Genomic DNA, 15,779 nt, shown 5'->3' with positions numbered 1-15,779 from the left:
GTATAAAATATAAAACAATATAAAAAGATATATGATTATATTCTAATACATATAATCATACTTTATATATAAGTTTAAATTTTTTATTGAACGCTATCAGTGTTATTGTGTACATCATTAGTTATGGATATTGAATTTTTGAATTTATAAATAAATATAAAGAAGTATAAGTAAAAATTTATTTTCGTAATTGTCTAACAATTAAATTTAAATTTAACTAAACGTTATTAATAATGCCAAAAAACTTTTTTACATTATTAACTTATTATAAGCTTAGTTAAAGAAATGTTTTTTTATACTGTGCTTACAGAAAAGACGGGAAGAATGCGAGAGAAAAGCCAGGCGGGGAGAGATGGACCCCCGCTTAGAGTTCGCTTTTCAACTTTTAATGGACGCGACGCAGTTATCGCGTCACGAAGTTATGGATCACGTTTTTGAAGATGACATGTTGGATGAAATTAATCAGTTGTTTGTGCCTCACATGAGATCTACTCTCGTCTGGTACTATCAGGAGGTTGAAGAGCCAGAACCCCTGACTGATACGGTACAAAATTAATTTGATTATTAAACAAGTAAAAACAGAAATAATTGTGAGAATTTCATTAAAGGTACAGCCAAAAACTGTAGCTTCTAGACCAGCCCCAAATCCAACGGCATCAAAAGTGAAGGAACAAAAGGAATCAAAAGAGCCACCGAAAAAGAAACTTTTTCTAACCGACGGTTGGCAAATGCCTTGCACAGGCATCTGTATTTATATGTTCAGGTAATTTAAAGATGTAATGTTTATATGTAAAATATAAAATATTAAGTTTATAAATAAGTTTGGTAACTTTTTTATAAAAGTCTAAGTTTATTTACAAAAAGAGATTTAATACTTAAAATAATTTTTTAACATTAAATCCTTATTTTTTTCATTATTTTTTATAGCTTTATTCTATCCATACAACAAATAAAATACTCTCACAAAAAAATTGGCAGTTTTTAATCGATAAAGTTTTCAAGACTTTTTCAAAGACCGCTTCCACTATCTTAATGTATATCAGTCAGGTGATGTTGGGACGATCAGAATAGGTGGTAATTTGACGAAATTAGGTCTAGAAAAAAATCTTCATAAAGAAGAATTTCCCAACTTAAAGCATAGATAACATCTTTCATCTTTTTTTGTGGCATAAAATCGAAGTTGTAGTGCTGCAAAATAAAATCTGAAATCATTTTTTGCACATTTTGTGAGTCACCAGCATCTTCATTTAAAGTAAAACAAAGCATTTTTGTGGCTTTAGTAGCATTACTTTTGTAATGCTACTAAACATGAAATGCGGTATTTCAGAAAAATACAGAGTCTCAAAGCTGTTTTTCAGACGCCCGAATCATGTTTATTGTTGTTTTTTGAAGGTATATCATCAACTATTATAATGCTTTTGAAAGTTTAAAGTTGACATTTTCAAATCATCCTAAAGCAAGAAAAAATTTAAATTTTGATAAAAGTTAAAAGACGTCAAAAGTAAAGGCACCGAATTTATTTATACAAGTACCTAATAGTATTATGATTATTAATTATCACACATTTCTGTAATATTTTAAAAAGATATCAATTATTATTGAGGACTCAATTCTATCTTGAAAATATGCATTTATGTAGGATCAGTGTGTCTAAACAATTACCAGAAGAAGGATTTCAAAAGGATCTTTACACGGGTGTGATAGATACGATGAAAGTGGGCGTCATAACTTCTGTTCAGCGAATTGTGGAGCAAGTATTCATGGATGCGTTAGCGCATCCCGGTGCAGAAGGTGAAGATGATTGTTCGATGATAAAAAGTCTCCTCTTACCAGGCTTAAGATCTTTTTGCAGTGCTCTTAAAGGTACTTTTGCAAATTTGTATTAAATCATAAACTTTAGTTATATTACAGCATCAAGATAACATTTACAAATATTATTAGAAATAAAAAAAATAGATTATAATTAAATGTTATAAAGACAGTAATATTTCTTTTTAAAATTTATGATTGTAAGTATTTGTTTAAATTTACGATATTTATAAAGTTTGCGAAAAGGTAGCGCTTGACGCTGGTATATTCAGCGACGGTGACCCATTGATGACGGAAGTGCATAACTTTGAAGAAGCAAAAGCTTTCATAGCGAAAGAGAATGCTGTGGAACAAATTGAAGAAAGAGTAAAACTCTGGATTAAAAAACTTAAGGATTTTATGGCAGAAAGTAAGCAAGTTAAAAGAGAGAATGATGTCTCTGGACCGCAGCAAGAACTTGAGTATTGGAAACGGCGGGGTGCACAATTTAGTCAACTAGTCAATCGTTTACAGGTTTTGTTTATTACATATAAAACTTTAACTTTACAATTAAATTATACATATAGTAATTTTTATTTATTTAATGCATAATATACACTCCACACAGCAAAATTAAAGCATCATCTATTCTGACTCCCAAAATAAGCGAAATTCAAGAGAATGTAACTTCGTCAAAAATGACCGTAGAAAAATGTTCAAAAAATATTTTAAAGCTTGAATTCTCTAGTTTCGAGATTGATAATTCATTAAACAATCTGAAAATTGTTTAATAAATTATCAATAAAAAAAAGCATTTTAAAGCTTGAAGTCTCTTAGAAACTTAGAGACTTCAAGCTTTAACATGTTTTTTTTTTGAACATTTTTTTTTTACAATCATTTTTGACAAAGTTACACTCTCTTGAATTTCGTCTATTTTTGGGAGTCAAAATAGGTAATGCTTTGCTGTCAAGTGTATATTAATTATTTTGAGTAAATTATATATTACAAGAATATAAAATAACACAGGTATCTTTACTAATATAAAACTTTACTATACTTTAAAAATTCCAGGACCACGAAATTACTATGTCACTTCTATGTTTACAAGTTGCACGTTCAAAGTTAATTAAAGATTGGGTCGACGCGGAAGATGAAGTAACTTATTGTTATAATGAAGCAAAAGATAATGCAAAATTCATTCAAGCATTAGAGAAGTGCTGTCATTGTCTTTATCTCGATGATCCTGTAAGTTAATTTTTTTGTAAGACAAAAACGTGCATATTCTTACGAAAAAATACTACTGGACTCGCAAAAAGTAATTAAAACTAATAGTGTACATTATTAGATTCGTATAGTTCTTCAATAATTTCCAATAGATTTTTCGTAAGACCGATGTAGTATTTTTCAAATTAATTATATCCATAAACATACAACTAATTATTATATAATTTACAGAACTTTGTACGCAATTAAAATATTTATTTCTACAGGTAAAAATGCGGGATTCTCTCGTATCATTATTACAAACTGTTCGATTAATATACAGTGTTTCAAGATATTATAATACTTCAGAAAGAACCAGTTCGCTAATGATTAAAATTACAAATCAAATGATTGTTGCCTGTCGAGATTACGTCACGAAAAGAGGACGAGAAATTATTTGGGGCCAAGATCGAACAGCCGTTCGGTCTAGATTAAAACATTGTCTGCGTCTAAACAAGTATTGATCATTTTATTTTAAATGATAATTTAATACAAGTTAATATATAAATTTTATTCTATATTACACAACAAAAAAGTATAAAATATATTTATATTTTTCAATTCAATATATTTCTGGTAATCTATGATGAAAATAAATAGCTGAAGTCATTAAAATAGGAAATGACAATTACCAAAATATTGTCGAATTTCAGTATAAAAATTATATACTTATAATAGCAAAATACTATAAATTTTAAAGATAATTATTTGAAAAAAATAATAAAATAAATAATTAAAAAATAAAAAGTAATGCAAAATACATAATATTTATACAGATTAACACCCAAAAGTTGTATACTAAAATATAATGAAATACGATAAATCCAAATAATAAATAATAAAAATGTTAAAAATAAAACAGTAACAAAATAAGCAATATTTTAATAAATTGTTAGTTAAGTTTTTTTAAAATGGATAAATTGAAAAAGATATTTGAATATATGCAATTCAATAACATTTTATTTATTACAATTTCAGCAAAATATTTCCATCAAAACTATTACTTTATTTAAATATAAATAAATAAAATAATAATAAACTACATAATAAATAACATTAATTTTTGTTCAAGAGCTTATAGAGAAACATACAGACTAGTTCGATGTTCACCAGCAGTTACGGAACAAGAATTTTCCTTTTCTGAAACTCATGTTTTTGGTCGATTCGATGCTTTTTGTGCTAGAATTCGTAAAATTCTCACCATGTTTGATCTTATACAAGATTATCAGACTCTCTTTGAAAGACGAATGGAAGGATTGCTTCTCGGAGAAGGTATAACGTATAAACTTTATTGTTTAATATAGTATATGTAATAAAATGTATTCTCATAAAATATTTTAACAACTTTTAAATTAATGCAACAACAATGACATTCATTTTAAATTAAATAAACTTTTTATTATACTTTTAAATTCAACTTAAAACTTTTTACATTAATAAAGAAAAATCTATAATTCTTTTCCTCAATAAAAATCATAGGTTATTAAGATTAACTTTGTTATTTTGATCGAAAAACTCAAAATATGCTGAAAAAAACGTATTTTAATTACATATTAGTTATTATGTATGTAAAATTTTACAGCATTGGACGAGGCAATAAAAACCTTTGAAGAAGCTAAGAAAATTGCGACTAGCAAGTCTTACGATTACCTCGATCCAAGAAACACCGACTTTGACATTGATTATGATGAATTTATGGAAAAGACAAATACATTGAAAGAAAGTATTGGTGAGATTATTGAGAAAAATTACGCCGATGTATGGGAAACACCGCAAGGTATACGATTTTTAACGCGATTTGAAAAGGTAATAAATATACTTGATTTTTTAATAAATTTGCAAGAAGTATTATGCACAATAATTTAAAATTATAAATTTTTTTCAATGTACCTACTACTTTCCCTAAATATTTGTAATGTTTTAAGGTCAGCGAAAAAATACCGCTTACAAAATTGGAGGAAAAATATAACATCGTTGTGAAATATTGTGATAAAGAAATTGACCGAATCTTGAAATTATTTAAGCGGCAAAGAGATGATCCTCCATTACCGAGACACATGCCACCTATAGCTGGACGATTAACTTGGGCAAATTCTTTGAAGTAAGAGAAAAATGATTATTTATACATATACATATAATTATTTGCAAATTAAAGAAATAACAAAAGTTATATAAGTTAAGGAATAGTTCTATAAAAATAGCTATCTAAAGAGTAACATTGAAACTTTATTAGAGTACATCTGGATGAATTAACGGCATCCGTGTCAAATCATCCTGTTTTAAAGACATTACCATTGACTGCTGACTTGATGAAAAGATATAATCACGCAATTGTTATTCTGAAACAATATCAGGCCGATATTGCTGAGATTTGGACGCATCAAAATTCCTGGGTCATCGAGGATTGTTTAAAACGGTCAGATTTTAAGCTCAATAATCAAGAATTAATTATGATCAAATAAAATAATTTTTTAAACACGTACAAAAATATACAGGGTGCGAGAAAAGTTCCGGGACGGCGAAATATCTCGAAAACTAAGCATTTTAGGAAAAAGTGTTTCAGACAAAAGTTGTAGGGTTTAAAAAGATCTATTTACTGATCTTATCAGTTTGACCTTGGATGGCGTCGCCAAGGTCAGATCGAAATTACATTAACTTTTTTAAATGGAACACCTAACTTTTTATTGCATATTCTTGCAGCTTATCTCGAGACCTTTCCAAAACATTACAAGAAAGTTTCTTTTCGTTGAGTACTTTCCGAGTTGTGAGGCTTGAAAGCTACAGTGTACTGTAGTGTGGGTCCAGCCACTCTTGCCTTAACTGGCCGGACACACGCCACACTTGCCTTAACTGGCCGGACACACGCCACACTTGCCTTAACTGGCCGGACACACGCCACACTTGCCTTAACTGGCCGGACCCACACGCCACTCTTGCCTTAACTGGCTGGACCCACACTACAGTACACTGTAGCTTTCAAGCCTCACAACTCGGAAAGTACTCAACGAAAATAAACTTTCTTGTAATGATTTGGAAAGGTCTCGAGATAAGCTACAAGAATATGCAATAAAAAGTTAGGTGTTCCATTTAAAAAAGTTAATGTAATTTCGATCTGACCTTGGCGACGCCATCCAAGGTCAAACTGATAAGATCAGTAAATAGATCTTTTTAAACCCTACAACTTTTGTCTGAAACACTTTTTCCTAAAATGCTTAGTTTTCGAGATATTTCGCCGTCCCGGAACTTTTCTCGCACCCTGTATAAAAAATATTTATATTAAATAATAATAATTGTAAGAAAGATAATTTTGCATAACAGACCGCTGCTTATAGTCGACGAGAAATCGGCAAAAGTGAAAGTCAACCTGGAAAACCGAGTCGTTCTTCTATTTCGTGAAGCTGATTGTTTAGCAAAAATAAATTTGGAGATTCCAATTGTTGCACTAACAATACTAGCAAAAAGAGATTATTTTACTTTAGTCACAGATTCTCTCCAGCTGATGATCGAGGAATTTGTTTGTACCGCAAAGCGCGTCAAATTAGAAGTTCGTCCATTATTGTTACCACATTTAGTTTGTGTAGCATCTTTATTGGAACCCGGTTTAACAACCTTGACTTGGACAAAGCCAGATTGGAAAGATTTTTGCCAAAATACAAAAGAGCAGATCAAAACTTTCGATATTCTTATCACAAGAGTTCATGATGTATATGATAATAGGTATGTGTTTTGGAAATCAAATTAAGTTCTTGTTTTAAAAACTTTTTTAAAATTACTAATTTTTAAGTAATAATAAAACGACATTAATATTATATTTAAAAAAGTAATTTTATTTAATAACAAAGACTAATTAATTGCTAAATTATTATCTCTATGCTAAAATCTGAAAATTACTTAAAAGCTTACAAAATTATGTAGGTTAATTCAATGATATATTGTATTAGGATTTTGCAAGTGTTAACGAGTATGCGGAAAGTAACTTTGCATACTCTACCCGAGTCAGATCAACCATGGACAATAGAGGAATTTATAGAAAAAAACGAGGAAATATGCAGAATAGCAGCAATTGATTTACATCGTAAAAGCACAATGATCGAGGAAGCGGTAGAAGAAGTATTGCAGCTTGTTAGAAAGGCTACAGATAGCTTCAAAAGCACTACTAATTCCAATCAATTTGATTTTCTTACTACTGAAGGTAATAAATCAATGTTAATTCTTTTTAATTTTGCAATGGAAATATGAGTTTCTGTGTCGAAGTTGATTTATTTATCTTCTCTTAACATATTTTTAAGTATAAATATATTTAAATAATCTAATATTATTAATAACATATTCATTATTGTTTAAATTATGCAATCTGCAAATTTTGTGTAAATTTTGTTCTTGTTTTTGAAAAATTTGTTTTTAGCAGATTTTATATAGAAGACAACTATGAACGTATAAAGTATAAATTATTACTTCTTTAATTATTTAAACAAATCCTGAATGTTTTTATCAATATTAATAAAATGCAATAATTAATTTTTGAAAAATAAAAGAGTATCGCTTTATGAGATTTAGGACTCTGCGCACAATGAAGGAATATTAAATGGTAGGAATACAATTAAAATATTAGAATCAGTTTTTTCAATAAATGTTAAATGTAAATCACAATAAATATTAATAAGATATAGCACATCAATTTATTATATGAAACACATAACATAACACATAACACAACATAACTTATTACTTATCTATAATGTTTATGGAAACTGATTCTAAAATTCTAATTCCTAATCCTAATATCTAATATTCCTCCATTGCTCAGGGTTTTATATCGGTATTGACAAATTTTCTTTATAAAAATAATAAAAAAGATTCTTACTGTACATTTAAATGTACTACTACTACATTTAAATGATAAAAATACAAAAATAATACAAAAACAACTTTTGTCTTATTTAAAATGAAGGAGCGGAAGGCGAAGAAACTACAGAACAAACAGTCCAGCAAGATTGGTCTCTAGTATGGAATTGTTTCGATGATCCTCATCAATTGTTAACGACACCTGGTTCTTTATCCAAAAGCATGCAGGATATGGTTCGAAACGCAGTATCCGAGATGAGACGATATTATTCTAGAAAAATCGTTGATGTATTAATAAAGGTCACCAGAGTGTCTCTAGATGCGATCCGAAAAAGATTCGTTCGAGAACTTGATTCAGGTAATTCTTTAAATATACCTAGCAAACAAAAGGACGTTTTAATTATGTCGAATTGACGTTTAAAACGTCATTAAGACGTTATTAAGATGTCATTTAATGCCACGTTTTTTAGTGGGTACATTTATTTTAACGTTTTTTTTTTAATTTTTGAACTAATAAATATTATACTTAGAGTTTAAACAAAATAAAGATTTTAATTTTTAAACATCAAAAGATTCTACAAATTAAATCAATAATTTTTTTATATAAATATATATTTTCTGTTATATTTAAAGAAAACCATATCATGCAATTGAAATAGAAATTTTATAAAATATGCAAAAATTGTAAAATTTATTCAAATTTTTTCGTCTTAAGGTATCTATTTTTATTTAAGAAAAGATTTTCCTTTTTTCTACTTTCTAGATTAAACTAATTTTTATCTGACATCCAAATATACGATAAAATATATTCATATAAAATGCCTTAAATTATATTAAAAGTATCGAAAAAATATTTTTAGTATCTCATTTTTAAGTTATCAATTAATTTACAGAAATAAATCTCTTCGCAATTGTAAATCTAATTGTATTTATAGAAGCAGCTCCAAATCCGGTGTTTTTATTACATGCAACACTAATGATACCAACAGTAACAGTCAAACCAAGTCTGGATGATGTTCAAGAAGCATTGACATCAGTTGGAAAGATTATCACAGGTGTCGCGAAAGGAGTAGCACAATGGAATTCTAAAGGCAGCAAGGTAAAAAAATTATATTAAAATTATGAAACTTGATTTGTTTACTATATTACGTAATTTGTTTGTTATTTGATTATTAGAGCATGTGGAAAAATCTTCCCTTTACATCCAAACGAAGTATGGCCAATATCGTATTACGGGCACAAAGTGATGCTGCAAAGCAGAAGCAGGAAGAACCGGAAGATTCAAAAACTAGAAGGCGAAGACTTTACAAAATTCTCTCTGAAGAGAGACCTGTATTTCCAGTTCAAGAGAGAAACTTCTACACGATGGTTATGGATAATAAAGAAATCATCAAACTTCTCAGCATGTTGAGCACTTGTACGATGGAATTGCGGCAAGTAAGTAATAATAATGTGAAATGTGAATGGATTGACGGAATCAGTTGCCACATTAAACTTACAGGATTTGACGGAATTTCTCGACCGTTGGAAGCCTTATAAATTTCTATGGAAAAATGAGCGCAGTATGCGAGAATTGTTACAAATCTCTTTGCCAGAATTCGAAACTACTCTCCGCAAACATAGCGAACTCGAAGATCGGTTGGCAACTGAGCCAGATATGATCATATTCGGTACATCAATCGCTGTATCAACGGAAAAGCTAAAGTATGGCATTTATACGGAAATCAAAGGTATATTATTTGAATATATATCATTATTTGAATATTATGTGATTAAATATTTGATTGTTTTACATTGTGTATATAAATAATGTTTAAAAGCATTGAATTTAATTTTTAAAGATAAGTAATAATAATTTTTTACGAAATAAACAGTAAATATATACATACAAAGACATTAGATAGGTGCATTTTATAATTAGAATAAGATCGTGCTTTGTACAAATACAATTCAAATCGAGGAAAGCCCATAGACAATCATAGCAAGATTTTCATGCTGGAATAATGTATCGTGTATGAATTTTAAATATCATTTTCTAATTATCTGAACTGTGCGGCGTTACTGTAATATTAAAGAATTAAATTAAGAATCAATTTAATAATACTGCACTATAACTATCTATGGACCTTCCTCCATACATTTTATTTTATTTTTTTTTTTAATAAATAAAATCGTCATAAGGTAATAAAATTTATCAAAGTTTTATACAATACTTATGTGTTGTCTATTTTTTAATATTAATGCGTTAACAATAGACTATTTAGTTTAATAATCTTCATAGGTTGCACGCATAAAATTGGTCAAGCAATGAAAAAAAAGTATCGTCGCGAAATGGAATACGTTTATGCGCTAATAAACGAAATGGATCGTAAATTAGATCATCAAATTCGCGATCTAGACGACGTACGTCTCATTATGGATACTTTGAAAAAAATTCGCGAACAAGAAGTCGATATGGAACTCAAAATTGATCCCATCGAAGAAGCTTTCAACATAGTCACAAGATACGAAGTACCCGTGGACCAGGAATGCTTAGAGCAGGTTGATAATTTGAGAGACACCTGGCAAAATCTGTTGGCACGAGCGCAAGAAAGTCATGTCTTGCTATTAAATTTGCAACCACAATTCGAAAATGATTTAAGAAATAATCTCGAGAAATTCCGTGCCGATAATGAAATGTATTGTGAAGAGTACAGATCGTCCGGACCGATGCAGCCAGGTTTGAGCCCCCGTGACGCTTCGGACAGACAAATATTATTCCAGAATAGATTTGACGGCATGTGGCGAAAGCTGCAGACCTACCAAAGCGGCGAGGAGCTTTTCGGTTTGCCTATCACAGATTATCCAGAACTTTCGCAAATCAGAAAGGAGTTGAATTTACTGCAAAAGTTGTATAAACTTTACAATGATGTCATCGACAGAGTCAGCAGTTATTACGATATTCCATGGGGCGAGGTAGAAAATCGTGATATTGCCGGTTTTTTTAAATACATTCTGTTTTTTTTTAATTTATAAGTTAAATAATATTATTTGCCATTTTTATTTTTTAATTTATTAATGACAAAAGTTTTAAATATTCTTTAAAAGCTTTTTTTTAGTACAAATACAGATTGTTATAGTTATGTAAATTATTTAGGTTAACATCGAAGAAATAAACAATGAGTTGATGGAGTTTCAAAACCGTTGTCGCAAATTGCCAAAAGGGTTGAAGGAATGGCCAGCGTTCTTTGCACTTAAGAAGACAATCGATGATTTTAATGATATGTGTCCGCTTCTCGAATTGATGGCAAACAAGGCGATGAAACCGCGCCATTGGCATAGAATCGTAGAAGTTACAGGATATTTGTTCGAGCTTGATAGCGAGGGTTTCTGTCTTAAAAACATTCTTGAAGCGCCGCTGCTAAAGCACAAAGAAGATATCGAAGATATTTGTATATCGGCTATGAAGGAAAAGGATATCGAAGCAAAACTGAGAACAGTAGTAAATGAATGGTCATCTCACGAATTGACTTTCATGACATTCAACAACAGAGGAGAATTGTTGCTCAGAGGAGATACAACAGCGGAAACTATTAGTCAGCTGGAAGACAGTTTGATGGTTCTTGGCTCACTTATGTCAAATCGCTATAATGCGCCATTTAGAAAGCAGATACAACAATGGCTTTCTGATTTATCTAATACAAATGAGATCCTTGAAAGGTGGCTGCTCGTTCAAAACATGTGGGTTTATCTCGAGGCGGTGTTCGTGGGTGGTGATATTGCGAAACAACTACCAAAAGAGGCTAAACGATTCAGCAAAATTGATAAAAGTTGGCAGAAGATCATGCAACGTGCTCATGAAACACCAGGAGTTGTACCTTGTTGCGTAGGCGATGACTTGTTGAAGCAACTTTTGCCGCACTTGCAGGAGCAATTAGAGCTATGTCAAAAATCTTTGAGTGGGTAAGTATACTACGAGTAGTGATGTTGATAATCGACCTTCTTAACAAACTTACAAGAGGTTTCAGCAAACTTAAAAACTAAATCTTCTGATTGTAACTTTCACTTTACCCATAGCAAATTTTAATGTAATATAAATTCAAAACATTTTTTGTTAATATTTATTTTATAAAAATTATTTTTTTTAATATTATATTTTAGATATTTGGAGAAGAAACGTATGATGTTTCCAAGATTTTTCTTCGTTTCTGACCCTGCGCTCTTGGAAATACTTGGTCAAGCATCCGATTCTCATACTATACAAAATCATTTACTTTCTATTTTCGATAATACACGTTACGTAAAATTTCATGACATTGAATACAATAAAATGACAGCCATAGTTTCATCAGAAGGAGAAACTATACAGGTAAGTATGTGTATTTAATCAAATAATAATATTATATATCAATTCATAAGAATATTGCTTTTAAAATAAATTTTAATAGTCTACAGCCTACAAAAATTTTAAATGTAATATATATTTAAAATATTTATTGTAATATGTATAAACATATTATCATTTCTTCTCATGGTCGCATTTATATTACATACCTATATATCACAGTAAATATTCCAAATATATTACATTTAAAATTTTTGTAGATTATTATAATTTATTTTAAAAGCAATATTTAACAAATAATATTTACAAAAAAAGGTAAATTTTTCTATTAAAAATTTTGCACATTTTTGTATAATTTTTAATTTTTCTCGAATTTGTAATTAAATATAAATATATTAACTTTGGAAATAAAACTAAATTTATATAACAATTTTCTGTACAGCTGGAAAAAGCAGTAAGAGCAGAAGGTTCTGTGGAAACATGGTTGATGCAATTATTGCAAACATCGCAACTTTCTTTACATTCTATCATCCGTCAATGCTACAGTATGATCAATGATACAAATTTTAATTTTTTAAGCTTTCTCGATAAAATGCCTGCTCAAATAGGTTTGTTAGGCATTCAAATGATTTGGACACGAGATGGTGAACTTGCCTTGGCTCAAGCTCGTGCCGATAAAAAAATTATGATTGAAACAAACAATAAGTTCCTTGATCTTTTAAATACATTAATCGATCAAACTACGAGAGATCTTACTAAAATAGAACGAATCAAGTTCGAAACATTGATTACCATACATGTGCACCAGCGTGACATTTTCGATATTTTGGTACGTAGCTAAATAAAAAATTTATATATAAAAACAAATATTTAAAACATATATTTTAGTTAATAATTATTAAAATCTCAGATACAACAAGCGGAATTAATAATCATATATGTATACATAATATATTTCATTCATTCTAGTGTCGTCTGAATGTACGATCAGTGAATGATTTTGAATGGTTGAAACAATGCAGGTTTTATTTTAAGGAGGATCTAGACAAAACTTCTATATGCATAACGGATGTTCATTTTACCTACCAAAATGAATACTTAGGATGTACCGAGCGACTAGTTATTACACCATTAACTGATAGGTAAATCGTGTCATATTGTTTAACATTGTATCTGTCATTTTAGTGTTCTTATATATATTTTAGATGTTACATAACATTAGCGCAAGCTCTATCGATGTCAATGGGAGGATCTCCGTGCGGTCCGGCGGGAACCGGAAAAACTGAAACTGTAAAAGACATGGGAAAGACTTTAGCAAAGTACGTCGTAGTCTTCAATTGCTCCGATCAAATGGATTATCGAGGATTAGGACGCATCTATAAAGGATTAGCACAAAGCGGCTCATGGGGTTGTTTCGATGAATTCAACAGAATCGAATTGCCAGTTTTATCTGTTGCCGCACAACAAGTCGCTGTAGTGCTTGCTGCGAAGAAGGAAAAGAAGAAGCAATTTATCTTCACGGATGGTGATCAAGTTGATATGTGTCCAGAGCTTGGAATATTTATTACTATGGTAATGTTATTATGTAACAAAACAGAATTAAGAAATTAAGTTCTTTAAATTAAAAAGTTACATTCACGTTTTTCTCTAAATAATAAAATTTGTCAAAGTTTTGTATAAAAGATATGACATATAATTTTCATGTAATACAATTCTTTTATATTTACATAGTTTCTTTCTTTGTATTTTTATTGTACTTAGCATCACATATTATTTATCAAAACGATTAACATGTATATAAATATTTCAATGCTGTATAAATTGCAGAATCCTGGATATGCGGGACGAAAAGAATTGCCAGAGAACTTGAAGATACAATTTCGCACAGTAGCTATGATGGTACCCGATCGTCAGATTATCATACGTGTAAAATTAGCTAGTTGTGGATTTCTAGAAAATATTACTCTTGCTCGTAAATTTTATACGCTTTACAAATTGTGCGAAGAGCAATTGACCAAGCAGGTAACATTACTAAAAAAAAGGAGAGAAAAGTTCCTCTTTACAAAAGAATAAAAATTTGTCTTGATATTTTGCAATGTATTGATCTTAGGTTCATTACGATTTCGGTTTACGAAACATATTGTCCGTATTAAGAACCTTAGGAGCATCGAAAAGAGTTAATTCCAAAGACACAGAAAGTACGATCGTCATGCGAGTTCTAAGAGACATGAATCTCTCGAAACTTATAGGTTATTATACTAATTAATAATTAATTTTTAAAAACACATAAACTGGTTAACCACATTGATATGCTAAACATGTGACATACTTTTCTCTAGATGAGGACGAACCACTCTTCATATCACTCGTAGCTGATCTATTTCCTAATCAAGTCCTAGAAAAAACATCATATCCTGAATTAGAAACAGCAATTAATGAACAAGTGGAACAGGCTGGACTGATTTATCATTCGCCATGGGTGTTAAAATTAATACAACTATATGAAACGCAAAGAGTGAGGCATGGCATCATGACGTTAGGTCCAACCGGCGCGGGCAAGACTACTTGTATACATATTTTAATGAAAGCATTAACGCAATGCGGCAATTCCCATAGGTACAAGACATTTTACGCAATGTATAAATACATATTAATGCTAAACGTAGTATTTATGTAGCATTTATATATTGCGTAAAATATCTCAAATTTATTGCAATTTTTGCATGTCAATTAATAAGCAATTTTTATGAAATATTAAATAGCGTATTTTTACAAGTGTTTTAATTTGTAAAAAAAACTTTACAAATTTATATACATATTAATAAAATAATGAGCTTTATAAAATTATTTATAAAATCATTTTTACTAAATTTATATATGTATTATAGTTATGTACAAGTTTATTTAACTTTACAGGGAAATGAGAATGAATCCTAAAAGTATAACAGCTGCTCAAATGTTCGGTCGTTTAGACGTAGCTACGAATGATTGGACAGATGGAATTTTTTCAGCTTTATGGCGTAAAACATTAAAATTAAAGAAGGGCGAACACGTATGGCTAGTACTCGATGGTCCAGTTGACAGTATTTGGATAGAAAATTTAAATTCTGTATTAGATGATAATAAAACTTTAACTCTAGCTAATGGCGATAGATTATCAATGGCACCAACATGTAAAATTATTTTTGAGCCACATAACATTGATAATGCAAGTCCAGCGACTGTTTCACGAAACGGGATGGTATACATGAGTTCTTCAGGATTGGACTGGAATCCAGTTGTTACCGCCTGGCTAAAGTCACGATCATCATTAGAGCAAGAAGTTCTCGAGAAATTATTTACAGATTCTTTCGCACAGGTAAATTAACAACATACAATTTTTCATCTTCTGTGAATTTAATTTTAATATTAGATATTTTTCTTTTTATGTAATATTTTATGTAATTTTAATTTTACGTATTTTAAAATCAATTTTTTTCTTTAACTTAAAAAGAATTTATATTAAATAGTAATTAAACAGAAATTGCCCTTATAATAAGAATATTTGACCAATTATTCT

The 15,779-nt window shown here is 29.7% G+C and overlaps 1 protein-coding gene across 1 annotated transcript in view; it reads left to right on the top strand.

Annotated features, from left to right (window-relative positions):
- LOC105194354 (dynein heavy chain 5, axonemal) overlaps nt 1-15,779 on the top strand; it is a 29,546-nt gene that overhangs the window by 2,798 nt on the left and 10,969 nt on the right. The window contains exons 2-27 of the mRNA XM_039446500.1: nt 311-544; nt 615-763; nt 1,640-1,863; nt 2,045-2,322; nt 2,860-3,033; nt 3,279-3,508; nt 4,124-4,323; nt 4,634-4,857; nt 4,977-5,152; nt 5,285-5,467; nt 6,370-6,768; nt 6,993-7,243; nt 8,003-8,254; nt 8,832-8,995; nt 9,073-9,333; nt 9,398-9,626; nt 10,178-10,851; nt 11,033-11,838; nt 12,037-12,244; nt 12,663-13,049; nt 13,190-13,362; nt 13,426-13,792; nt 14,048-14,242; nt 14,331-14,469; nt 14,560-14,836; nt 15,137-15,578. Coding sequence (XP_039302434.1) covers nt 311-544; nt 615-763; nt 1,640-1,863; nt 2,045-2,322; nt 2,860-3,033; nt 3,279-3,508; nt 4,124-4,323; nt 4,634-4,857; nt 4,977-5,152; nt 5,285-5,467; nt 6,370-6,768; nt 6,993-7,243; nt 8,003-8,254; nt 8,832-8,995; nt 9,073-9,333; nt 9,398-9,626; nt 10,178-10,851; nt 11,033-11,838; nt 12,037-12,244; nt 12,663-13,049; nt 13,190-13,362; nt 13,426-13,792; nt 14,048-14,242; nt 14,331-14,469; nt 14,560-14,836; nt 15,137-15,578 — 7,296 coding nt within the window. The remainder of the gene's footprint in view (nt 1-310; nt 545-614; nt 764-1,639; nt 1,864-2,044; nt 2,323-2,859; nt 3,034-3,278; nt 3,509-4,123; nt 4,324-4,633; nt 4,858-4,976; nt 5,153-5,284; nt 5,468-6,369; nt 6,769-6,992; nt 7,244-8,002; nt 8,255-8,831; nt 8,996-9,072; nt 9,334-9,397; nt 9,627-10,177; nt 10,852-11,032; nt 11,839-12,036; nt 12,245-12,662; nt 13,050-13,189; nt 13,363-13,425; nt 13,793-14,047; nt 14,243-14,330; nt 14,470-14,559; nt 14,837-15,136; nt 15,579-15,779) is intronic.

This window comes from Solenopsis invicta, chromosome 1 (assembly GCF_016802725.1).
Source record: "Solenopsis invicta isolate M01_SB chromosome 1, UNIL_Sinv_3.0, whole genome shotgun sequence".
Classification (NCBI taxonomy): domain Eukaryota; kingdom Metazoa; phylum Arthropoda; class Insecta; order Hymenoptera; family Formicidae; genus Solenopsis; species Solenopsis invicta.
Note: the sequence above shows the minus strand (reverse complement) of the source record. Positions and strands in the feature narration are given on the sequence as shown.